The sequence below is a fragment of the Dermacentor albipictus genome, chromosome 2 (assembly GCF_038994185.2).
Source record: "Dermacentor albipictus isolate Rhodes 1998 colony chromosome 2, USDA_Dalb.pri_finalv2, whole genome shotgun sequence".
Classification (NCBI taxonomy): domain Eukaryota; kingdom Metazoa; phylum Arthropoda; class Arachnida; order Ixodida; family Ixodidae; genus Dermacentor; species Dermacentor albipictus.
In genome coordinates this window covers 182,884,114-182,911,576 of record NC_091822.1, presented here as the reverse complement: position 1 = coordinate 182,911,576, position 27,463 = coordinate 182,884,114, and the positions used below count along the sequence as shown (strand labels likewise).

Here is a 27,463-nt window from a genome sequence, read left to right as displayed (position 1 = left end):
CCTCCTCCCATCCACCGCGCTCGCAGCGGACTCCGCGCTATTTACCGTTAGCCTCGGGATTTTCACAGCGCTGAAAATGATCCGTTTTCTAAAGAGACATCACATCTAATGCATTCACAACATAGGAAGGTCGTCAGACGGGACCATAACCCGGGCTTCGAGCGCACATGGTCGAAGGTGCAGCCAATATTCCTTTCGCCACAGGGGACAAAAGGTGAGCCCACTCATCTCGATTTCCGTGCGCGGTCTAACGAACCATGTAGTCCTGGCACCGGAGGCTGGCCAGTGGTCCGTAAAGCACGGACATCGGCTATTTTCGGTACATTATCGATCACATTAGCAAGAGAAGCCGCTACACCTCAGCGTGTAATCCGGTTCGCAGTTGATCAGCGCTGGATGTGCACAACTGCATAAACCCAGTGGTGTCGATCGGTGACTGTGTTTTGCAGCCGCGACTGCGAAATGGTCCATACTTAGACTTGAACTCAAATTAGACTAGGTATAACGGAATCAGGTGCTTTGTAACCAGTGTGGAATTGAAAAGGCGTCGTAACTTGCCTGGCCGAAAGCCAACTGTCGCTGCAGTCATACAGCACGATCCGCTTTGAGCGGTGTGTTACCGGAACGCCAGCTGTGTTGACCTTTGCGCATTGCAGCGCTTCGGGTGTCTCGTCGAATGGCAATGCAGAAAAAAAAAATGGATTTGCAACTCCAAGACGATTCACAAGTGCGGCAAAATGCACAGTTTCTTTAGTGTTCGTGCCGCTGTACGCTCCGCCTACAATCAATTAAATGGGGCTTTACAAATATAGAAAAAGCATATTTCAGTTATGGTATAGGGTACTCTGGTCGTACTGTGCGAGCAGGATATAGATGTAATTGGTGCTCCAAGGCACTGTGAGGCACTGTTCTTTATTCCTCGTTTATAGTTTTCTTACTTTATTTGGGCATGAATAGCAGGATCACAACCATAAACCATCGTCCCGCGTGCCACGTGATTGTTTCAGGATGGAGCAGAAGTGACAGGCCGCGCAAAAAGCGCGGTTGTTTCTTGCTTATGTGCTATTGACCCCTCCATGTTTGCACGTGCGCTTAGTAGTTGGCTCCCTCGCTTGCCGCTGCGAACCGGCAATATGTCTGTCCGTTTAGTTATCTGTTGCAGGAAATGGTATCTCTATAAGATAATTTAGGGGAAGCAGCTGTACAGCAAACATAAATAGCTAGCATTCCTCTGAGTCCATACTGTGTGTACGTGAGCTGACCCTAGCAAACGATATGGCATGTTCATCGTTACAGACGCTGCGACAACGCAGAGAGGTGACTAAATCGACAATGCCAATCTAGTCACATGCGGGGATAGCTTACACCCGTTGAGAATGCTCGCGAATCATTCTGATTTCTCTACCTATTCACTTGCGCTTAGATTGTTAATTGATTGCATTGTTTGTGCATGTGTGTGTGTGAGTCATGTACTCTAGTTTTTTCTTTCTTTCTTTCCTTCTTTCTCTTTTTCTGCATGGTGCATAGCACATATCTGCTATGCATGCGTGCTGTGAACTGCGATAATACGTATTATACGAGGACAAGTATACGGCGATCTCTCTTCCTGCTGCTCACTTTCTTTTTTTTTTTTTTCGAGGAGGGCAGCTTTATGGCATAGAAAAAAAGGAAAGATCTTATAGGCGTCAATCCAGCCCTGCATTGTTGGGGGTAATCCGGTAAGGTTCTGTAATGAGACGTCTCTGCCTCACTTTTCCGTAACTGTAGCTGTAGTACGCACCGTAGTTTGTACTCAGGCGTGCTGTGTCATGTGCATCCGTGGCATTGGAACGCCCGTGCGAAAGAACCGCATAGCGGCGCATACCGGCAACCACACGGACCATGTTTCCGACTCGCATTTCCATCTTTGCGTCGCCGTGAGTAATGCCGTCATGCGAGATGAACCACGTTCCACCTATAGCTGTCACATGCAGCGGCAACCACGCCATGCATATACACGCCGTGTTTTGTAAAATGCAACCCTATAGTGCAGCACTTTATGGAATTGGACGCCGCAGTGACCCAGTAAATGTTCCGTGGCCCTCTTTTACCGATAAATAACTTAAGCAGGCCCAATAAACGACGTCAGAATACGTGACGTCACGTCGCGCTCGTGCTGGAACTTCAAGGCGGCGTTGCCACCAGTCTTTCAAATTTTGTTTTTTAAATCTTTGCTGTCTTGTGCTTACGAAGATTTTTCTGGCGATAACAAGGGCTTGATTTCGTTGAAGCATCATTTGCTCAAGCAGTTGAACTTATTTTGCCCTTTAGTGTCCCTTTAAAACCCGTGGCGTAAAACAGGCGTACCGGCGCTGGGGTTGTCACATGACATTCAAGAGCGCGCACTGGCACCTTATTTTTTTTTTCGCGAGTAATCAATCCTTTTCAAATCATGTACACGAAAACGGAGTTTCTAAGCAATACTTTGACACTCTGGACTGATTTTAGAGTCGCTGTTTAGCGTCCCGTCATCTACATATCATATAGCAATCTCGCCCTGCCCGATACAATATGTAAGTTCACTTCTTTCGGCGCCCACACGCTATGAGAGTACTTCGTCAAAAGTGTTGAACCCGAATGGATTTTAAGGTGTACGAACATTACAGTTCCGACTCGTTTTTTTTTAATTTTTCTTCCTTTTTTTAGGGAAAAGTCTATGTTTTATTTAACCGTAGAAACATACTCAAAGGTGTCGGAAGACCTAAAAATTTAACCGTATTACTTGTTTCTACGAACCATCTTCAGTGCTACACAAGAGGGGTATGCGCAGTCAAGTCATGATACATTGTTTCGCTCCGTTCCAAAAGAAACGCGCACTGCACCTTTCCTTTTTGTTTAGTGACGTCATCATATTATCTGGGCTTAATGTAACACGACGGTTGCGAATTTTGCTGCGTCTCGAGACCAAATTCGAGACCAAATTTAATATCAGATTAAAACATCTTGTAAGTGCTTCCCAACCTTCAATCTTGCTAAATGTCATCCTTTTGCGCGTCACAATACGTTCCAGTTGCTCCTCCAAGGATGGCACGGGTACGGCTGCGCTCGCTATGGAGCGTTGGCCAACACTTCCTCGGCTCTTGGTGCGCGTGTACGAAGCCACGCATGGCGCCTTTGACGTCACGCGAACTCCTTCGTCGCTGGGATATTTCCTTTCCGTCCAGACCTCGTGAATCACCCAAGGGCCGCACCGAGTAATCCCGCTGCGGCAGCCGGGGCCCCCCGCCGTAGTCGGTGACGCGCACGCGGCCAGGGGTCGGCGCGCTTTCCAACCCCGTGGGCACAGCGCGACGCGTCGTGTCGGCGGCGACAGTGTATACCGTCCCCTTCGTTCGATGGCTTTGCATGACGCGCGACGACGCTGCGTGTTCCAGCCGGGGGGGAGACGCCTGCAACGGCACGTGCAGCGCGCAAGCACCGTGTGCCGCGACGATGCGATCGATGCGGACGCACGCGAAGCCGGAAAACCGAAGTTCCGTTTGCGCAACGCGATCTCGCCATACACGCCACAGCGACGATGGCCGCGGCGAAGTGTGCTTTTTGTTGTTGTTGCTGTCTCGTTGCCGGGAGCTGCAGCGTCACCGTCGCTTGCTCCTTCCGCGTGTACTGTCATTAGGAATGAACGCCGAAGAGAGGGACGCGTGCCAAGGACGACTCGCATATATAGGGACCGACATCGAGTTGCATCAACGGAAAAAATGACGCGGGTTGTGCTAGATCGCGTTTTATCCGACTCGTCACCAGGTTTCGGCATCGCACACAGACAAGTGCGGCAGGTAGATCGCGTGGGGAAATTCGTATCTGCAAAACAGCTGAAATTTCAAACAGAAGCTCGCGCGCCCTTCCTTCCGAAGGGAACGCCTCTTTCTGTCGAAGAGTCAAGGTCACAGGCACACATTTGACTACGTAAAACACACTGCCTGCAACGTCAGCCATTATGGCAGCGGGCCTTCGTAAATTGTCTAATGTGGCATGTGCAGTGTCGTCACTGTGAGGGCATCGCCAGGCGGAGAGAGGAAGAAATGAAGGAGGGTAAAAACTGGCTGTGGCTTAGCTAAGGTTAAGCCCAGGATGCGAAGCATACTAGCCTTTATTTTAACGCGACAGCGTTAAGGAGCTCGTGTCGCAGAAAAGCCGGTGTCGTCGGCGTCGGCTCAGGCGTGCGGCGCTTGCTCAGGAGCACATTTCGTCGTCGCGCCGAACGCTGCGTTGCTCGACGCTCACCGCGTCCGATGCGGGGCGCGTAGTCGCTGCGCCGTAGCAAAGCCACCTAGAAACAGTCTCTGTAGCACGCCGCAACCTTCGCTTCTCATTCCAACGAGCAGCTCTGTCTCCAGGAGGCATCTCACCTCGTGAGTGTCTAGCAGAGCCAAGCGCAGCTGCTTATATACCACCGTGACGCCGCGAGCGACGGCGCGAGTTGGAGCCCCGTTTCTCCTCTGTCGTGACGTCACGGTGTCACGTGGTATTGAAGGCGACACCGCCGCGCCTGAGGAGCTGGGTTAAGCTCTCGTAATATGCTTCGCATAAAAATAAAGGCAAGTGTACCTAATGTCGGGAACGCGAAGCAGTTCCTGGGCTGTTCCAGAAGGCAGCGAAATAATGTCGATTGCTGAAGTCAGTCGAGGAAACGGGGGAGGGCGTCCACGTTTTCAGTAAAGCTCGCCTCCTGGTAGTGTAAGCAACGCGACATTTCTGTTTCTCCCATCTCCTCTAATAATAATACAATTAGGTAAATTATTGCAGTAAGACGCTCCTTAAACGGCGTCTACAACTTCCATTGTATAAGCAGAAGCTTGTGTTGTGGGGGGCTAAAACACACACACGCACGCACGCAGGCACGTACGTATACGCACGCACGCACGCACGCGCACACATACACACACACACACACACACACACACACACACACACACACACACACACACACACACACAAATATGCTTGTTATGGAACTGTGCGTAAGACCCGATGCCAACTAATCGTCACGTCAGACATAACGGTACTTACAAACTAAACGCTTTGCGAATGAAGTTGTGAACGCACTTTAGCGTAATGTTTCTCTTTAGCGTTTTTAAATACTACCACTAGCTCAAGAAATATTTATTTGCACCTTGCTTTCCTGCAAGAATCGTGCCAATAAAAGAAAATTCGACCGCTGATTTTTAAGGTCTGTAAATCTGCATCTAAAAAGTAACTGGCTAATTTGTTAGCAAATTTGCAAGTTTTGCCAAAATAGCATTAGTTTACAAATTCATGTTTTTTTTTGCAACGTATTCGAAAATTAATGCTGCGATAAAGAGGGGAGCACAATTTCATCTCTTTAGATATCCTAATTGATGCAGTTCACATCTCTGTCACACATGGTATTATTGCGAAGCTATGAAATTCTGTACAGCTTCTGTCTTGATTTACTTGAATGTTTACAGCTTTCGACAACCCTCTTAATGTCTGCTTTTCTGCTTTCCTTTCTGATGGCGTAAATAATATAGCTTATGCCATTACGACTTTATGTACGTGTGTGTGTATATGTATAGTGCTAGGGCAACGAGCCAAATTTTTTACGTTTTCTAGCCGGCGGAATTGAACTTCCTGTTAAACGCCAACAAGCCCACCCAAAACTAGAAATATGCTCAGTAGGTGCAGAGATAAACGATCATGATATAGCGAGCTTGCTCTCAACCAGACGATGTTCCGAGTGGCTGAGCTACAATAATGGCTCGAAAGCGGGTGACAGGAAAGCGCAAATGGCTACACTACTCTTCCTCCTCCCCTTCCATGAATTGTTACCCTTGCGCCAGGCTCATCTCGTTGGCGCGAATTGGGGTAGGCGTATTCCGCTAATGGCCCCTCCGCAGTCTTCAACATGTACAAGCCGCCCAATTAGCTGCCCTTTAAATGGCGATGTTTTTTTTTTTTCGTTTGGTAAAAATAGGCTCTACGTAAAGAGCAACCCGAGACCAGTTTAGACTGGTAGAATATTGTTTCACCACTCTTATTTATTGATTTGGCGGGAGAAAGTTGAATACTTTCGAAATTAAAGGGAAGCTTTATTATTATTTTTTTTAAACTTCGCGCCGTAGAATCGGCACCGCTACTTGAGTGTGACGGCAAGAATTTCACAGCTTTTTTTTTTTACCTCTGTGGCCGGAACTTGCTAGGTTGGTTCCTCGGTTTGTTTATGACGCAATGCAGTTCTTCTTTTCCGATAATATAAACCGAGTAGCCGCCATCAGGGTCCAGGCCGTCACGGTAGCCTCGCGCTAGAACCTAAAGTTGGCGCCGCCACCTTGCTAGCGTTTTAAAATATTTCATCCGGCTTGCAAAACCTCCTGTCCTGCTAATAGTAGCCTTATATGTTGTTCAGAAGTACAGCTTACCAATGCAGTTGAACATGGTAATCTTCTTTACATTGTGCGCTTAAGTTATTGACGGATTACCGTCTCTTTTTTTAACTTCTCACTCTGGAGAGCTGTAGTAGCTTGCACACAATCGGCGAGTGTTGTCAGATAAACTGTCTGCGGTGGGTAACATGTTACTCGCCCCAACAAATAGGCTGAAAAAGGCAAAGGCTCGCATCTGTACCTGTATTTCCTGTTTTTTCTTTCTCTAGGGGAGACGTACAAGAAAAAGAGAAACAACTTGAATACTGACATACTGAGATAACGAAATTTTTGTGTCGACACTTGTTTCATTTTTCTGTAGATCTTATCTACTCCTCTCTTAATGTTTAAGCACTTCAATCAATCAGCCATATCCTCTGGAAGAAAGGCTGTTCTCTCAATTTCTATTGTAGTAGTACATCAAGTAAGTGCTAGCACAAGTATAGCTATAAGCTTTAGAAAGCATGGCAGCAGTGCAATGTTACGACTTACTATTTTAGCGTACGCGTACATCAGCTATCTGCCTTAAAAGATGCTTGTGCCTGCCGTTTGCTGCTTGACACGGTGTTGTGCGTGAGGAAAATTGCGGGACGATTGATTTTCTTGTGATCGTACTTGTAAACAAAGAAAACCGCCAATACACCCTTTCTCATTTCTTTTTGCCTCTCACACCCTCCGTTTTTCGTTTCCTCCTACAAAGAAAGCCTTGTGCACTTGTTCGTTCCTTTATTGTTTTGTTTTCACTCCAGAAACGACCGCCAAACATGAACCATTATTATCAGCTCAGTGTGCCCGCTTCCTTGTGCAGTTCGGTCGAAGCAGCTGGTCTCAGCTCGCGTGCCGACGCGTTGTTCTATTCTTCCCTTTATCCCTCTACCGGGTTCCTTTATATCCGGGTTACACCTGATTCGGGATCGCGCCCACAGGAAGTAAATATAGCCGAGTTGCCAGGCGACCGCCAAAGTGGCACCGCCCATAGAAATAGAGGGTCACGAGCGGAATGTCAAAAGAAACCCGAAACGAGCGACACAGAAACACGACCAGGGAACCCTGCCCATTGCGCTTGGACGCATCGTTAGCGTTTTGTTTTTTTCTATCTTGCTTTCTGCACACGGCTTGCCGAAATATACTTGTTGTTGGTACTGGTGCATAGCGCCATTCGACAGGTATGCAAAAAAAAAAGAGAAAGAGATGCTAAAGCAGACAGTTGATCTACGGTCGAGGCGTATACGCTGTAGGTGCCAACGTGTAAAGGTCTGTATTCCGCCAGTGACCACATCTGGCTTGAGCGGGAACTAATATTACTATCTTTGCGTTTGAACAGCGTTCTGACCTCGGTTTCTATAGGCTCGGTTAGCTTGCCAATAGCTAAAGGAAATACGTTTTTCTCAAATAGGAATTCGCATGTCTGCAAGCCAGAGCTGATCGACAGCAGTTGGACGGCATACCGACTTTATGTAATTAGGGGATTATCCGTCGACATGCACATTACCTACTTTGTTATTCTCTGTCCCTTGGTCAACCGGGATCTCTTAAGACGTTATGAGCTATACTGATTCTGCCTTTCATCCCTTTACAATATTCCTCGGTATACTGTACAAGCGTATACGTACTCCTCAGGACTTTAAAATTTGCAGATTATGTCTACTTTTGATGCCTCTATTACATCTATACCACAGAGGGCATTACGCACCAATAGCAGTAGTCAACGAGCTTCGGAAAGAAGAATGATGGGTGTAACGTTCATGGATAAGAAAAAAGCAGATTGGGTTAGGGAACAAACGCGAGTTAATGACATCTTAGTTGAAATCAAGAAAAAGAAATGAGCATGGGCAGGACATGTAATGAGGAGGGAAGATAACCGATGATCTTTAAGGGTTACGGACTGCATTTCACGGGAAGAAAAGCGTTGCAGGGGGCGGCAGAAAGTTAGGTGGGCGGATGACATTAAGAAGTTTGCAGGGACGACATGGCCACAATTAGCATGACCGGGGTAGTTGGAGAAGTATGGGAGAGGCCTTTGCCCTGCAGGGGGCGTAACCAGGCTGATGATGATGATGATGATGATGATGATGATGATGATGATGATGATCAGTAGTCCACCTCTAAAATAACACAACGACGGCAGGTCGATGCACGAAACACGGGAATAAGCGCCTCACGTTTTTTGTCATTCTCGATGTGTTCGTCGCATTTCGACCCTGGCTAGCGAGATGTCGTGCACTGGTATAAGGATGGGCAGATCGACGACTCTGATTGGACTGCCTCCGAAAAAGGGCAGCCTGGAGTTTGCATCGATATCCCTAACGAAGGCCCAGTGACTTTCGTGTACAATGCTATCGGTTCAAAACCACATACTGACAACACGTAAAGCAAGCGCATTGTCATGACATCTCAGACATCCTAAGCGCTTGTGAGAAAAATAAACTCCTCGGAAGAGCTCGCAAGAGGCTACGTTATCCGAAATGCGCTTGTCTTCAACTGGTTTTACTGCTTTGAAAAGTACACACTAATAAGTCAAGCCGAAACACACTGAAGCACTAGCTACATGGCACGTGTGACCAAACTGCTTGTCACACTCGTGCTGCATATACATATACAGCATCTGGCGGAAAGAGTCGGATCTTGCTTTCAGTCGTTTTTTTAATGCGTTCGCATTATGATTGGTAAAGTGGCAAGATGTGTATGTTAAGTGTGGGAAACCGGTAACGAAGAAGTTGAGGTGTATGTGTGTGTGTGTATATATATATATATATATATATATATATATATATATATATATATATATATATATATATATATATATATATATATATATATATATATGTGTGTGTGGGGGGGGGGGAGGGGGGGGACACTCACTCAGACGCAGGACGTCATGCCCAAGGTTAATCCACTTCTCTCACAATTACCGCGCTAAATCTTCACCAAATTTACTTATTTATTTTTCTTTCTTACACCGAAATAAGCGCTATGTTGCCACACTTGCTGGGCGGCTTTCAAAATAAATAGCCCACCTTTCTGCGTAACGCCTTCATGGCGCTCTTTCTTCTCGCCATTCTTCGAAACAGTTCACAAGAGCGCTCCTGCGCTTTGTCTCTCACGCAGTGTAGTCTTACGTAAGTTAGAAAGATAAGAGTAATACGCTTATTTGCGCAACGTCGCCGAGTAAGCCCTTTAAAGGAATGGCCTGGGGCATTCTTCACATAGCTTTGGATTTGTTATCCGCTTATCGCACACCGGTATTTTTCGCCGACCCCACTAAACGGTGACCTGGACTCGCGGATACTAATGCACCTAGATTGTGAGCAGGACGGCCGCTAGCATTGAAAGAGCGAGCAATTCATTGCGCCCGAATTCTCTTGGAGTCAAAGTGGGAATTAAGGGCCGACTCCGGATTCGGTACGTAATCTGATTACTTGATGTTGATGTTGAGTTTAATGGCGCATAAGCAACTAAGGCCATAATGCGCCAGTCGCAAGGGTAATCTGATTACTCTTGCTGCACATGTGCGAAAACGTTACCTGTCGCTGAAGGATATCGGCAAGTGGTCTGAGTTTATGAGCTGAGCGATGATATGCATGCAGAATATTGAACGAATAATATAATATAGCACTCCAAAACATGCATGCAGTACGATAAGGGCCTCGCCTTCCTCTTCGTCACTTCTGTACGGTGTATTCTGCGAGAGATGCACGGATAGCGGCGTTTGAGGCCGAATCGAATGTGGATCATATAGTGCGACAAGCGAATAGAATCAAATATCGAACATTTTTCGAATAGTTTCCGAATAACGTACAGGTCTTCTAGCTATTATTAGAAATTTTTCACACCATAGCATACACAGGGCATGAAAAGAAACACGAAAAAAGCACGAAGGCTGCAAGATGAGGAACAGCGAAGCTGGTTGTTCGCAAACCCGGTACTCTTCAGAGCACTCACGGTCATGCGTTGTAATATAAAGGCCAATTTTTGTCTGTGTAAACTCTGGCGACGAAATCAGAAATACTGGCCGTCTGTAGCGGTGGCAGAGCTACAGACGGGCAGCAGACGTTCGGACTACAAAACAGTTTTTCTCTAGTTCGTGTGGTCGTGCCAAAGGGCACCACTATTGTGTCAAGTAGGTTGCAATGAAACGCATTCATATTTATTGCAAGAGAGGGCTCAGGTGCTGTATATATAAATAGTACCAAACAATACCCATTGCTAATGGCGTGTCTAAATAACATTTTATTGCGACGCATCGTTTTGAGCTGGTAAGGTCTAGCTGTCTGAGCGACGTAGACGGATCTATAGCGTTCGTGGTCTACTGTGAAATGCATGAAAGTTAACGCATTTTTTTTACTTAAATTTCATGTTTGATCGTGTACAGTCTACAACCTGAACTGTTAGAAAGGTATCCGGATTTTCAAAAGCATACAAAACCCCAATCGAGTGCCTTAGTCAAATATTGACTGCTCGATTCGAGGACTGAATCAGTCAGGGCGATATTCGACTTATTCTTTGAAAGTTTCGAATATTCGCACTTACCCGGTGTTCTCTCTACTTTCGCACTGTTATGCATTATTACACTATGCCTTGACGACGACCACTCACACTCCTCTTTCTTCAGAATTAGCGGGTGGGACAATAAAAGAGAGTGAGAAGAAAAGCCAAGTGAAACGCAGGGAGGTTAGGCCATGGTTGCTTAGTGGCTATCATGTCGGGCTGCTAAGCACGAGGTCGCGGGATCAAATCCCAGCCACGGCGGCCGCATTCTGATGGGGGCGAAATGCGAAAACACCGGTGTACTTAGAGTTAGGTGCACGTTAAAGAACCCCAGGTGGTCCAAATTTCGGGAGTCCCCCACTACTGCGTGCCTCATAATCATAAAGTGGTTTTGGCATGTAAAACCCCATAGTCTGATGTTTATTTTAAAAAACGAATAGCCCGGTTTGCAACCCACACAACAGAAAGGTAATTTAAAGAAAGAGGAAAAGAGAAACTTTTGTTTCGAAGCCGAAATCAACGTGAGAAATAGAGGCCGCACATATTGCAAAGCATCACATGTCTGCTGCACATTATTAATGTTGCTGCAATAATCGTTCATTGATCGTTCGTAATCAATGAAAGCTATATATAAGGGTTGGCGGAATATAACCAACCCTTATATATAGCTTTCATTGATTACGAGAAAGCGTTTGATTCTGTCGAAACCTCAGCAGTCATGGAGGCATTACGGAATCAGGGTGTAGACGAGCCGTATGTAAAAATACTGAAAGATATCTATAGCGGCTCCACAGCCACCGTAGTCCTCCATAAAGAAAGCAACAAAATCCCAATAAAGAAAGGCGTGAGACAGGGAGATACGATCTCTCCAATGCTATTCACAGCGTGTTTACAAAAGGTATTCAGAGACCTGGATTGGGAAGAATTGGGGATAAAAGTTAATGGAGAATACCTTAGTAACTTGCGATTCGCTGATGATATTGCCTTGCTTAGTAACTCAGGGGACCAATTGCGATGCATGCTCATTGACCTGGAGAGGCAAAGCAGAAGAGTGGGTTTAAATATTAATCTGCAGAAAACTAAAGTAATGTTTAACAGTCTCGGAAGGGAACAGCAATTTACAATAGGCAGCGAGGCACTGGAAGTAGTAAGGGAATACATCTACTTAGGGCAGGTAGTGACGGCAGATCCGGATCATGAGACAGAAATTATCAGAAGAATAAGAATGGGCTGGGGTGCGTTTGGCAGGCATTCTCAGATCATGAACAGCAGGTTGCCATTATCCCTCAAGAGGAAAGTGTATAATAGCTGCGTCTTACCAGTACTCACCTACGGGGCAGAAACCTGGAGGCTTACGAAAAGAGTTCTACTCAAATTGAGGACGACGCAACGAGCTATGGAAAGAAGAATGATAGGTGTAACGTTAAGGGATAAGAAAAGAGCAGAGTGGGTGAGGGAACAAACGCGAGTTAATGACATCTTAGTTGAAATCAAGAAAAAGAAATGGGCATGGGCAGGACATGTAATGAGGAGGGAGGATAACCGATGGTCATTAAGGGTTACGGACTGGATCCCAAGGGAAGGAAAGCGTAGCAGGGGGCGGCAAAAAGTTAGGTGGGCGGATGAGATTAAGAAGTTTGCAGGGACAGCATGGCCACAATTAGTACATGACCGGGGTTGTTGGAGAAGTATGGGGAGGCCTTTGCCCTGCTGTGGGCGTAACCAAGCTGCTGCTGCTGCTGATGATGATGAATAATCGTTCACATGCTCGCATCTTTCTGCGTTAACTTCCAAGAGCACGTAACGATGGTAGTTGTCGTTCATGTAATATCACCCTTCATGCCAGTTGCATTTGTACACGTATATAGGAAACACAACCAACAAACATCTGCTACTCGAAAGGTACGCGCACCCGGTGCTGAACAAAGCATTTTGAGAAACAAGTGGCTAATTTACGCTTGAGCTCTCGAGCTTTTCTTTTTTCGCGTGCACTGGGACGAATTAAGGTCATGCTAAGTACCAGAAGAAACGGTTTGTTTGTCACAATGAAGCCACGCTTCCTGAATCCCAATGAACAAAAGCGAGAGCACTGCAGTAGCTATATGAATTGCACTATACTTTCGCGAACGCGCATTTTCATTACGAAACGCAGGTCCGCTTGTCGCACAATCGCGAGACCAGCGACTGTCTGGGCCACGTATAGGCCGGGGGTCGGGGAACCGGAGCGCATCCGCGGGACCCAGCTCGACGCTGTCCGAAACCCTGGCCGACGCATTCGTTCAAATGGGCAACATTTAGGGCAGGCCGCGACGTGCGCGGAACGGACCGGTGCGAGCCGTGTTGGCTGTGTAGCACAAATACGCACGCACGTGGGGTGGCCCTTGCTCTTTCTTTCTTTCTTTCTTTCTTTCTTTCTTTCTTTCTTTCTTTCTTTCTTTCTTTCTTTCTTTCTTTCTTTCTTTCTTTCTTTCTTTCTTTCTATATGTGTATTGTTCCTTTTTATTGCCGTTTTCGGGAGCGAAACGAACAGGGTCGAGCTCGGCCTTGGTCTTCTTGTACGTGGGCCGGAACCGATGTAGCTGCATGTTTGTAGCCGTAGGTCATCATGGGGGAAAGGCGCAGCTTCAAGCATGGGTTTGGTTCAACACCCGTGCTGGCCATACGCAGCGATCGAAGGCAGCGAAGCGACCTGACCCATTTCTTATCCCATTCTTTCTCCTCTAGTCCGCGTAGTCAACTCTTCCTTAACAGAAAACTGTGTGAAATATGGCTTGATTGCTGAGCGAAATTGAAAAAGCAACTAATGAAAAGCAAGAATGCAACAAAAGCATACTAAAAAAGCTTGTTTCTTTATTTCTATTCGCTAGTTTAAAGATTCTTTTGCGGCAATGTTCGTTTCTTTCTGTTATTTTCTTGCTCCTAATGGTAAGGAGTATTGCGGGACTGAAAGGAGTATTCAGTACTTTATAAGTAGAGAGCATGCGTTTGTAGACTCTTATGTGTCTTCCGTACGGGGGAAGCTTAACCAAATGCCGAGTCAACGAACAAGTGCTTCGTGCCTAGGTTGACAGAAAGATGATGTGTACTATAATGAATGAAACAATGAATTGAAATTGTATTCCAACCCAGAAATAAAGGAAACAAGTAGTAATGGAAAGCGCTACCCAAATACCTACAACATTGCTATTATTGCACAGAAAGAAAAGGGGGGGGGGGCGGAACAATAAGAGGCTAGTTAGAGGTGTGCGTGTGTGTGTGTGTGTGTGTGTGTGTGTGTGTGTGTGTGTGTGCTCACGCTTGCTTCATTTTTTAAATCAAATGAAAATAAAAGAAGCACTGAAATTACGACTTTCCGCGCTGCAACTGTCTACCTGCCTCTGCCGTAATTGAATGGTGGTCATCAGTGGTGGTGACGTTGACGTCGAGAGGGAAGAAACGGACAGGGAAATGGGATTGGACAAGGTGCCATTTAACTTTTATTTTAGAGCGCAGCTCTTAAGTGCTCGTTCCTGTGACGAGCACAGGCGTCCTCCGCGTAACCGAGCGAATGAGCACAGCGAAGGATAAAAGAGCGAACGCGGAGCGCAGCTGGCAATGAAAGACGGCAATAGCGAAGAAAGCGCGAGGAGGAAAGCGGAGGAGGAGGGTACAGTGAACCATGAGGTGGAACGCGGAGGAAGAGAGTGTGGTGAAAGCGTGAGAAGAAAATCGTACTGCAGCGCGAGATGGGCTCTGCGGTGACAATGGCTACGAGATGGCGCCAGAGTAGCGCGCGTCGTCTGTTCGCCGATGTCCCCACTGATGCCATATACGTAAACAAAGCGCTGCGTGAGCGGAGGTCTTTCTGCGGCGGCTGCTGTCAATCGCGCCCACACGTCGCCAGCGCGCTGCCTCTCGTAATTTCCCGATTAGTGAGGCAGTCTTGCCACACTTCGACTCGTTTGCAACGTGCCACACGAGACAGATTGTCCGCGCCAGCCAGTACATCGCGAAATGAAAACACTTACAGAACTGCTCTCAAATTTTGATTTAGGAAGTGTTGTAATCGTCGGTGAATGTTTTTTCTTTAAAAAAACACCATTCGCATCCGGAGCAGCATGCGGAGAATTCTGAGGAACCAATATTGGTTTGCTTTGTGTTTCTTCCCACACAGAGCCTAGCCAAGCACAATATACTGGTTAGCTTCGGTGACCTGACTAGAACCTAGCTGTTCAGCACGACATGGGCGATGGCCTTGTGACGAGTTTGTCAGCTAGGCTTGCGGGGGAGGCTTGTTGGTATACCATCCTGAAGTGCTAGCATATTGCGAAGACGAGGGCGAGAGGACGAGAGCACATGAACACATAGCGCCGCGTGTGTCTGCGCTTATGCGCTCTTCTAGTGTGCTCGGTTTGGTTGCTCTAACGAGGAGAGTAAGAGAGGAGTGTTAAGGATAGCACAGGGAGGTTAGCCAGCTTGCTAAGCCCGGTTGGCTACCGTGCACTCGTGAAAGACGACTGAGAGATGATTGGAAGGACAGAATGATGTTGTTCGCAGCACGCACGCACATGTATCTAGGTTTTAACCAGGGGAAGGTTTGTGATGCTAATTTGAGTGTTTTGTGCAGGACAAAAATTCGCGTTACTCCCTTTCATCTTTTTTGCTCTGGTGTAATATTTAGTTCTTATTCACTTCGTATCTTTATCAGGCAATTTCTAATTTCATAATTTACCAGTTATTAGTTTTATTTCACTGTAACTTGTTAATTATTTCTTGAACGCTCGTCTTGCCACATTTACGGTCGATCCTTCAAGTGCAATAAGCTGTTTCACCTAAGAACCACCAACCAATCAACACTGAAGTGTTTCTCGATCAGTTTTCCAAGACGACGTGTTTTTCTTTGTCCCCCCCCCCCCCCCCTTTCCGCCTCTATTTCCCTGACGACCCGGCAGACTCGGCGGCTATGAGGAATAAAGGCCACACGAGTAGGCACCCCTGCTGACGTGTGACCGCGAGGCGAGGCGGCAACGGAGTTGGGCGCACGCTGACGGATGTGCGCCGCGCCGAGCGTGGTCACGAGCCGAGATGGCTGCAGCACTGCGAGCTCCAAGTCGGTGGCTCGACGGAGCCCCGGTGACGAGGAAGAGGCCGCTGTCTACCGGCTACCTGCGGTGGTCGTCGAGAGCGACCCCAAGAGGCTACAGACGCAGCTTCGCTCTGCGCGCAGCGACCTGGTGTTCTTGCAGACCCAGCACCGGCTCACGCTCAGAGGTCTGCACGCCGAGATCGCCAAGCTCCAGAAGACCGTCAAAGGTGCGCGGTCCATTATTTACGCTGTGTTTTCTTGCAGACCGCGGTGCACTTTCCGGACTGGGCGAGTCGGTGGTAATGCCTCCTGTGTCTTTTTCGCAACCACTGAGGAACGTGCTCCATCTTTGTTACTACTCGTGGATGGGTTCACACTTGGTTATTGTATGGTATGGTAAATCTTTATTGAAGACCTACAGATCGTAAGTCATCACGAAGTGGGCCGCTCCCACGTGGTAACAGGAATTGGCCAAGCCTCTCGGCCACATCGTGGGCCCGTTGGACAGCCCAGAGTTATGGTGCAAAAGAATCGAAATGATGGGAAGAAATGACAGGAAAGAGCGTCTCGCAACTAAGTTCACGCGGAGCCATTAACTTTTTATTAAGGCGATCAAGGCAGACAGCTGGGCTAGTTGGTGTGTCATCATTATTCTAAAGACTAGCGCAAAATAGCAGGGACAAAGACAGAGAAGATGACAGGACGAGCGCTAAAGCTTTATTCACGCTCTTTCACGCTCTTTCACGCTCTATTCACGCGCTCGTCCTGTCATCTTCTCTGTCTTTGTCCCTGCTATTTTGCGCTAGTCTTTAGAATAATGATTTATTAAGGCAAGCTGCCAGCACCTGCAACCGTTTATGCTCACGAGGTAATCTTCTATAAAGGATATGAACGTTCCGCCCTGAATAAACTGAAGTGCGAGTGGCGCTCTTTCGTTCCATGTCGTCCCTTTGAATTGTTTCGCTCCTTTTACGTCATAGCATCCTAGAACACCCTCCCCACCGATCACCAGCGCGGAAGGCACTAACGGCACTGTTGTGCTTTGTGAGAACGCCTGGCTTGTGCGAACGCTTTTGACTCTGTAGTGCTGTTCGTGCATGCCTCTCTACACCCATCTCTCTCTTGCAATCCCTTCTTTCTATTCCCCTTCTCCCTCCCCCCAGCGCAGGGTATGCAAACGGATTCTTGACTGGTTAGCATTCCCGCCTTCCTTTTACCTCTCTCTCTTTCTCTCTCGACACTTGTTTTCACTAGCGGCATTTAGTGGGCCTGCCAAACCCTGACGTACGTTTCAGTGTCCATTGAATGGGTAAATGTTTTTGTTGAGAACTATGACTGCGAACATGGATAAGCCTGAGAAAGAAAGATGGAGAATAAAAAAAAATACGGGGTTTTACATGCCAAAACCACTTTCTGATTATGAGGCACGCCGTAATGGAGGACTCCAGAAATTTCGACCTCCTGTAGTTTTTTAACGTGCACCTAAATCTAAACACACGATTGTTTTCGTATTTCGCCCCCATCAAAATGCGGCCACCGTGGCCGGGATGCCATCCCGCGACCTCGTGCTCAGCAGCCCAACACCATAGTCACTGAGCAACCACGGCGGGTAAGATAAAGAACAAATTTATTGAAAGTTGGAACATAGTACCTGCACGCTCAAAAAAAAAAAAAAGAAAGGATAGAAGGTGTAGTTTCTAAGAAGGCCTCAGTGCTTAATGTGTTCGCTTAATAAAAGCTTACCATGGCATTTACACTAATAAAAAACACTGTCACTGATTTTATGTCGTTCTTCTTTCCTTCCTTATTCCCCCCTGAATCTATTTCCTCACTTCCCTCAGAAATGCAGTTCGCTCTGTTTAACAACGGGATAACACTAGTGGACGAAGGTAAGCCGCTGCTTTCATTTGGTCAATCTTTAATTACAAGTAAAAAACCGTTGCGGGTATGTGCATTATACTGTTTCGTTTCCATAGCCCGTACGGAAAGTCGTTTTATTGTGAGCTTAATGAAGTGCTTGTCACAATAACACACGAAATATTTTGAGAATTAGCTCAATGTATTCAAAGCTAACAAAACAGGAGCTTAAATTTTATTTCATGAGTGTACCAAAATGACTTCAAATAAACTGTCAATCTACGTATTTAAACGGAAGGCTTCGTTGGCCCTGCTAAGGTTATATTAATAACTTGATTTCTTTTTTTGTGCTGCATGACTATGTGTTCCTCTGGCTGTGGGCTTCTAAATATGATAAGATATGAATTTATAGAAAGACCAGTGTTTATTTTTTACCTTCGCACGCTTGTTTAGTCGATGCTTCATGTTATTTCTCTACTTTGTTTCGTAAGAGAATTACATTAACTAAGTTTGATGTTTTTCGAGAACTCAATTGTCCTCGTCCCATTTTTTTGTTTACCGTGTCATGAAGCGTTTGTGCACACACATTGGGAGGACGGGCATAATGCTTAGTCATATTGACCCCTACATACACAAGCATGCTTTTGGAGGGATTCATATTTGAAATGTTTGCACGCAAACAGAAATTTAAGAACCATCGGTGAACCGTTTAGGGGAATCTCGCGTCATTTTCTTCGCTTTCCTTGTTTATTTTCCTTTTCTCTTGCTTTGCTCTAGTCTTTCACATGTTCGTATTGTTCGATTGGGTTAGTGCCTATGTGCTAAGCTTTTCTAACAAGTGCCGCAGTTTTCAAACAGAGCGCGTGGGACTTACCTGTGCGTGCCTAGAAATCTTTCTTTCCTTTTTTCTCTTTTTCCTCTCTTCAAATGTTTTTAACTTGCTGAGGTCAGCTATTGTTTTGGATTACCTGGATGTTTAATACCTGCCAGTATGTAATTTTATTTCATCTTCTTAAAGATCCCCAAGGAGGGCATTAAGTAAAAAGTGGTTTACAGAAAATGTTTAGCCATCAAAAAACATTAACCGTGACTGATCAACTGTACGCTTTACATGAAGCTCGGTGAGCCGTTAAGCTATGTCGACTTACAGTCATTTCTTCTTGCCATCAGACTTGGCAAGTGAGCAACAAATGAACCGTCGTCAACATTTGCAATGTCCAGGAATTTTGGAATTGCCCCTTCGGCAATCTGTTGAACTTCACCGCAACACACCAGCAATGTCGATGGGTGACATTAAACATAATATTTAAAAAGCATGGTCGAGTATCAACAAGTTTCGAATAGCAACGTCGAGAGGGCACTTCTTACTAATAAAATGCGCATTTGTGTCCGTCGACACTTAGTGCTCCTTTATATCCGTATTTGGTCAGGACAAAAAAAACTCCTATAACGCAGCACTAGGTGTCGACTGGCTCAAATGCGCATGTTATTAGAAGAAAGTACACCGACGAGGTTGCTCACAAAAAAATTAGAAACTTGTTGAAATAACGTCGATCTACTGAAATATCATTTTCGCAAGCGCTGTCCATTGAGTTACGCTAGTGTGTTGTGGCGAAGTTCGACAAATTGCCCAAGGATAAGTGTTTAAAATTCCTTGGTATGAATTCGAGTGCACTCTCGCATAATACGACTTGCATTGTAGAAAAGTGAAGGTCGAATACTCGTGCGTAACCTTCAGGCTTTGCCACGCAGCCTCGTACGAAGCGAAGATCGCGCAGCTTGAAGAAGACCTGGACAAGTGGTGCTGCCACTGTCGCTTCCTCAGCTCACAGCTGGAGCAGGCCAACAACGCTCTAGTTTCACTCAACCAGCGGCTGCAAGTGCAGGTGCGTGCCATATTTAACATCTCGTTGCCTGCGTTCTTTTTACCTGAGGAAAGACGCTTGAATTGCCTTTAAAAAAAGAACATTTATCTGTGGGTAGCACTTGCAAATTTTGTTTCACGCCATTTGATACCCCTTGGTAAAATTTACGGGCTCCATTCGAAAAACCTAAACGGGTGTCTGGAATGAAAGAATGCCTTACTATCCGCACATTTTTTGTACCGTACAATGCTTTAAGTGGCAGGCCAGTCATGTTACATGTTATTGCATGCCTTTAAAGCGGTCAGCATAGCAGAAATTACGGCGGTAGTTTTTGAACCTCACTGGATACAGCCTCGTGTGTTTCTTGAAGTATTTCACTCCTGTTGGAAACTCCGTGTACAGTGCGTTAGTTTTTCAGTTGTAGATGATCATTATTGAAATAAAACATCCACTTGCCAAATGAATACAATAAAATAATGATTATTGATGTTTCTGGGTCCATATGGGTCCTTTGTTCACGGTGTAGTTGAAAAACTATAGTAGTGGTTTACGTAATTGTTTCAATGGTGTCCTTTCCTCACCAGATGGGTTTTCCTTCAACAGAGGGCCATAGTTATAGATGGCCACAGACCGACATGTTTTTGTCGGACGACAACACATGATGTCAAAATCAGGTTTTCTGCGTAAGCATCACGTTCGGATGATTATCATAATCATCACCCAGGACCTGGAGTAGCACGTCAGGCGAATAGCCAGGCTAACATCTTCAGCATATCATTAAAACCTGTTTCTCTATCTCTCTCTCGTTCGGATTTAGAAGCTCAGATACGGTATGCTGCTAAATCGCAAGGTCAAGTTCGCAGGGTCTAAAGTGATTTCCGTTGATGAAGCCGAGAGCTTGAAGAAATGTCGGGCAGTCGAGAACAATTACTATGAAATGGACTTCGAGCTAGAAAAACTTACTGTTTCGTCACACAGAAGGAATAAAAAAGCCTCGCAAGCTCCAGAGTTGTAGCGCTTTAACATTAAATGTTTCATAATTCTTAATCTAGGCCGGCGTCTGTCCCGTTCCATCATGATTGCATTGAACATAGAAAGTGGATACCACGGGACTTTATGATGAGTGTTACATGGGCTTGCGATGCTTTCTTTGCTATTCTGCAAACATAGTGCCCGACTCTGTACACGAAGCGAAACCTCTGACAAGACAAATGTCGTGCCTGGCCCCGCAGTTCCTTGCGAATGCGGGCTAGTGACTGTAATTTAATAGCTCAAAATCGCACTAACTTAGCGGGAGAAACCCGAAAACGTTGCATATTGCAGCACTACTAAATAATATTGGCGAGTTAAACAGCACATTCCCTAAAATGCAGCACGCAATACTAGTGACTCGGTCATGATCTGTTGATAAGGCTCCAACAGCATAACGCATATTGGAGAAAAGGACGGACGTAAGATGTGCGCAGCAGTTTTATTGCGCTTTCCATGCATACGTTTTATTATTATTTTTTATTTAGGCGTCTAAAACTAGATACTGCATATCTTCGAATTTTTTTGTGTGTGTTGAAAGAGAAAGCAAGAGGCCGAGACAGGATTTGCAAGACAGAAACTGAGCGTACGTGTTTCCCCAAATTACAGGAAGATCAATATTATTCAAATTTTTCATGTCCACGAAATTGCTCTAGGTGTCAATTCGGAATCGTGTTCTATCGCGAACTTTCACGGTATGGGGTTATAACTTATATAACTTATCATAACTTATTATAACTTACAACTTAATATATTGTAACTTCTAAGCAGACGCATCCGATTGATTCGTTAAGCGGTTAGTGACTGAATCTTCAAAGGTAAGGCGCTATCCACTTTGCTCGCAGGACTGGCAGCACCAGGCGGAGCTGTCGGAGAAGAACTCCATCATCGCAAACCTGCAGAGAGAACTCGAGTGGAAATGTCGCACTCTGGCCGAACTGGAGATGGCCACGCGAGCACGAGGGACGAGGAGGATGTCCGGTCCTGCGGGACCTTTCGCCGCTTCGATGACGTCGTCGTCGTCGCTGGTGGAACCTTGCGAGCCGGTGCGTTCGCCGTCCCAGAGGGGCCTTATGGCTGGAGCGTCTGGGAAGGCGTCTCCTGCTTCGACTTCGGCGCGCAAGGGCAGTTACAGGTACGAACGTGGTCCGATGGCACATTATTAACGGTAATCACTGAATTGCGTCTATTTGTACATTTTTGTCCGTTGCGACAATTAATCGCTGCTTGGGGGGGGGCAGATCACTGTGAGCTGTTAAAATCCTCTGGCGAATCTGGAAAAGCGAGGGCATTATATATGTTGTTACTTTCGATTTTTTTATTTATGAAGGAATTGCGCACCCTTATACTGGCGTGAAACTCCTATGAAACAAAAGAACAGCAGCATGACACCCACGGAATAAATTAATAAAGCTTTCTTTAGGTAAGTTTTAAAAGGTAAGCCGATCACTCAATTGTTTATTAGGGCTTATTCTTGTTTACGCTTTGTCTCACTGACTCTTGGCAATGTAATAAAAGCTGCCGGTGACGTCAACCAGCAAAAGCGAAAGAGGCTTGCGTGGATGGCCCGTTGTTCGTCGTCAGTGCCATTATACGCGTATACATGCAAAATTTTCGATAAGTTTGAATACCCTGAAAGAAATAATAATTTTTTGAAAGACAATTGAAAATAAACTACATTTGATACTGACCAATACAAGTATTTGTAGCACTGTGATTGTGCACGCTACTGGTACACAATCATTGTCAATATATTTTAATCGCTTGGCTAAAAATACAAAATAAGGGGATCTGCAACAGCCAACGCCGAAAGAAACTACACTAGAAAGTTAGCATGCAATTCGCAATTTTCACGCACAGGCTACGCCGAGGTTGTGTGATGGAGACGCAACAGGTCTGTTTATTCGAAAGAGGGTACGTTGGACGGCGTAATTTCTATTTCCCCAATTCGTCCCTATATTCTGCGAAAAAAAATTGTTTAAATTTGAAGTTATTTTGGGTAGTCGAAATATTGGCCAGTTATTGCTTAAGTGCTCAAGAAACAACAAAAGAAATGTTGCTTTTCCACAATATTAATTTTGACTATTCGCATATGTGCCTATGCGACACGAAATCTGTGTGGAAGTTTCAGGGAAGAAGTAGCGGTAGGCAGTGGAAAATCACTTATTAATTCCTCAGGACATGGGGTGGTTCTGTATTCTGGCTAGCTTATGAAACCCATAGGTTTCTCAGCACTGTATATGACTTTCGTGAGGCGTAGTATGGACCGAAAACAAAAAGGCGACAAATAATACGCCACATTCACGTACATTTTGGCACGTGGCTTACTCTGAAGCTTTCGCATTCTGTGTCCTGTTATGTATCCTCGTCGATCGGTGTATTTGTTATGGTAGTTTCGTTCACATGATACCGAGCGAAAAACCGGTCGGCGGGTTCGTGTAACCTCTAGAGAGTCAGGCCGAGCCAGCGTCGAGACGAGTTCAATCTACTCGCCTGTAACAGGTGGGTCGACTCACCCAGTTAGCTTGGTAACATGCATACGAGCGTGGTCTGGCAGGCCTGGGTCAATTCAACTTCTGACATGAGCGGCTGATGTCGAGCTCACGAGAACTAAGCTATAGAGCTCCCATTTTCCCAGTAAACACCAGCAATGTTGCAATTTTCAACATTGCTTTCTTAAAGAAACGTTCATGCCTTGAATTGAAAGTTCTCCACCTAGAGTCACTTTATCTTTTTTTTTCTTCGTTGCAACTAACCTTATCGCTTTCGCTGCAGCGATTACCGAGGAAAGCAATTTAACCGCTGCCATAGCTTCATCTCGAGACCGAGTTTACCACTCTCCCTACCTTCGGCGGTCGCAGGCTACCCGTAATCGTGCGTGACCGGCCTCCAAACGACGACGACGACGACGACGACGCGGCTCCCCAGTCGTCGCAGTCGAGCGCGACAACTTCAAGAAGCGTCACGCCCCGCAGGCACACGGGCGCTCGGGCGGCGTCGGCCAAGTGCCTGCCAGTCGCCGGCGCTTCCTCTTCTTCCTCGGCCAAGAAGAAGTCGGACCAGCAGGCGGGAGCGCGAGGCGCCGCCGAGTCGGACCGCCGGCGCGCCCAGCTGCGGCTGCCGCCCCTGGTGGACCCGATGCGCGCGCTGGCGTTCCCGGCCCGCTCGCTGGTGCACCACCAGCTGACGGCGGTGCACTGCGACTCCGGCCTGAGCACCGACGAGGAGCTGTCCATCGACCGCGTGCCGTCGCCCGAACTTAAGCCCAAGAAGATGGGGGGCAGGGTGCTCGAAGTGTCCACCAAGTGATGCCCGTTCTCCGATAGACAATTTCTAAGGAACCGCTTCTACACCTTCGCGTTTGTTGGGCTCGCTGTGCATGCGGGAAACTCGATAACTGTATTCTGACGCGGGATGTTACGGTATTAGGAACTATCGAAAGAATCGTTCAAGCAGCGTAAACCAGCGTGTTGACTTGACGTCGAAGGGTGTAACATTAGCTACTTGCTCGTCCGGAGGGACGAGTTATTTTCGAAACACCGCGCATGTCTGCCAAAACTGAAGCTCGCTCGCACTGCGCACGGGAAAAGTCTTCGTTTAATGTGGCCTTCCATATTATACGTCAAGCGAAGTTGCGACGAAGATTTTGTCACAGGCCGGCATTCGTGTGCAACAGGATGCACCGCCTCCAAGCCTAAGATGGCGGCCCACGTTCGCGCATTGTGATAATGTGATATAAACATCGTGTGTATTACACGGGCTAATGCCACTGCTGCCCAGCTGTTTGATCGGACAGTAATGCCGGAGTGCACGCACAATTAATGTGGGCTGACTCTAGAGGATACCTTTAATGATAAGCTGGAACTACACTTTCTGGCATCTTGTCATCAGACGCCGAGTGCTCAATGCACGGCACTCCAGTTACCGCTTTACTATAGGGAGATTCACATGAAGCTGAATGCATAAAATACTGTTACATTTACGTTACATTTAAAAACAATCATGTCTGAAAAGCTTCCTATTACCTTTCGTTTTCTCTGATTTGATAGATGCAAAGAGGTCTACCCACTGCAGTCACGGGATCGATTCTAACCTGCGACGGACAGCTTCCGGTGGGTTCACACATAATGCGAAAACACTCGTGTTCGGTGCTTCAATTGATGCACGGTTACTGAATCTTATGCAGTCAAAATTAACCCTGAGCCCCACCATCACAGCCTCTCTAGTTATTCATGTGTTTCCTTGTGACGTAAAACCCCATCATTATATCAATCAACAAACCCATCTGCTAGTCAAGGAGGTCAATGTTGAACTCCGCGTGCTACGTACTTTGTTTCGTTTTCAAAAGTGTCCCGTTGAATTCACCTCGTTTCACAAGAATAAGGAGCAGGCGGGACGCCACAAACCGGAGATGGAACATAGAACCTGGTGCTGATAGCACGCTATCAAAGAATGCCATCGTTACCACCGTGTATATGTGTGCTCTTCTAGTATGAGTTTACATTGAATTTCGCACCCCATCATACAAGAGGCATAATTTTTGTGCGCCTCATTCAATGTGTGAACCTCACACAGTATCTTCGGGAGTTCCAGAAGCAGTGACCTGGTCAACACTCCTGTCAGAAATTCGTCACTGTTCATTGATCTAATTCTCGTTTTCATACGTAATTACTTGTGGGATACGTTTTATTTCATATGCGATGGAGTAGGCAGCCCCCGCTATAGTATCTATCTTCGTAACACTTTAAAATGACTGTATAGGATCCTTTCACGGGCGTAGGGCTCCCCTTGCTTTACCCTTGCCCTGTCACTCATCATTTCGTTATAGCGAACGAGCTCGATCAGGGCTAGTGAAGCACATACACGTTAAGCACGTTAAGGTGTAATTGACACGCCGCCATGCGGCGCTCTTTTAGGCCATTTTCTAGGGGTGTGCGAATATTCTAAACTTTCGAATAACGAATCTAATAGGGTCCTGTTCGATCCAATCTTGGAATAGTTTTCGAATATTTCGAAACGCCAACTGTACGCAAGAAAACATAAAATCGGAGCGAAGGTATGGCTCCGCGGGCATAGACACGAGTATAATTGCGTAGTGGCACAGGCTACGTTGTTCAGATAGCCAGGCTTTAACGGCTGTAGAGCGATCATTCGCACTGCAAAGAGTCCTGCGCAAAGAAAACAAATTGCCTATTTGTTCCTAATGCTCCATTTCTGCTTTTCATTGGAAACGCTTCATAAAGACCAGTGTAATGACAGAAATTGGCTAACGTTATGAGTATTAGAATGCGAAGGACGTTCTATATATGAATTATTAAAACATAATTGCAATATTCGTAAATTATTCGAAATGTATTTGATATTCGACTCCATTCAGTTCGCTCTTGGCACTATTCGATGTGCATTATACTCAGTCTCAAAGCTTACTGTTTGCACGCCCCTACTATTTTTCATTTTGCTAATCATCCGACGAGCACGCTCCGATGAACCGTCCAAGCAAACATGTCAATCAGGGCTTTCATATTCAATCACGGAATTAGAGCGCATCCTGACGTCATATCATGGACGTATTAGCCATCTATGTGCCCGAACAGTGGAATAGGGAAACGTAAACCGAGAAAGGCAAGGTTGCAAGACCCGAACCGTGAAGACAGCATAGGTGGCAGAGGTTCGGCTTCACCGTTGGCACGAGCACTCTGCCTCACGCTCAACTGGTGCAGTTGACAAATTCCGAACGTGTGTGGTGTGTCGCGAGCACAGTTTACAGCGGAGAAAGTGGTTGCGAAGTTACAAGTTCTTGCCGTGGTAGTATTTTAATGGGCGACATCGCAAGCAGTCGTTTACGGCGTCATTATGGGTGTTGAAGCACAAGTCGTGCATTTTCCTTCTGGGCTCTTGCCCTGTTGCCACCTGAGCAACGAACTTAGTTGTATATATTGTTGTGTGAAGTTCTTGTGGTCACTTTGCAAACATATGTATTAGAATAATTTACGTCGGAAGAGAAAAAAATGTACATTAATGAGTATAAAGACAAATATGTAGACGGCAATGTCATGAAGGTGTGGTGACGCTGACACCACTTTTGGTGTAGTTTTGTTTGACATGAATGTTTCATAACCCAGTGCAGGCATGGTGCGCTCATCTCCACTGAGTCACGACATTGCATGAGTTTGTCAGCGCAGTTAGGGCAATCAGAAACTAGTTTTATTGCCGTGGATTTTTCTGGAAAGTCAAGGTGAATACGTTCGGAAACGCATTCGAAAAAAAAAAGTTTCACTGGTGGATACCTTCTACACTTTCTTTTTCGATTTGCACCGTTGCTGCATCGCTGCTAGGTTTTTTCCACACCACGAGTCGACGGAAGTGAGACATCTACGTGCGTTTCAGATGGTACATATGGTAAATGTAGTACCAAAGGAAGAAACAGCGATGTGGCTTCGGTACACTAAGGATTGGTCTAGTGCCGTATACCGTGTCTGTTGAAAGTCCTAGAAACACGGTGGGCGTGACTGCATATAGACGCAGTCTTGTGTGGCGAATGGCAACTTGCAGAGAAGAAAGCGTGTTGCAGTTGGTGTCGTGATTTATTCAACTAATGAGAGACATGCTGATGCAGTCACCTGTTTCTATTTTTTCTATTGTCTTTAAGCCTCAGTGAAACGCCAAATAGCAAAAGATATAAGAAAACCTTTGTTAGGTTGGTATGACAATGAAATTAAAGAGCTGTCAAACTCGGA

General features: G+C 46.1%; 1 protein-coding gene across 2 annotated transcripts; it reads left to right on the top strand.

Annotated features, from left to right (window-relative positions):
* Positions 1-27,463, top strand: LOC135920318 (uncharacterized). Of its 2 annotated transcripts, XM_065454531.1 has the most exons (6): positions 1-214; positions 15,842-16,202; positions 17,817-17,864; positions 19,585-19,718; positions 21,572-21,861; positions 23,588-27,463. In XM_065454531.1, exons 2-6 carry the CDS (start codon positions 15,941-15,943, stop codon positions 24,033-24,035), a joined length of 1,182 nt encoding a protein of 393 aa, XP_065310603.1. In that variant the 5' UTR covers positions 1-214; positions 15,842-15,940; the 3' UTR covers positions 24,036-27,463. The 2 variants fall into 2 exon arrangements, with proteins under 2 accessions (XP_065310603.1, XP_065310612.1); XM_065454540.1 differs by lacking the exon at positions 17,817-17,864.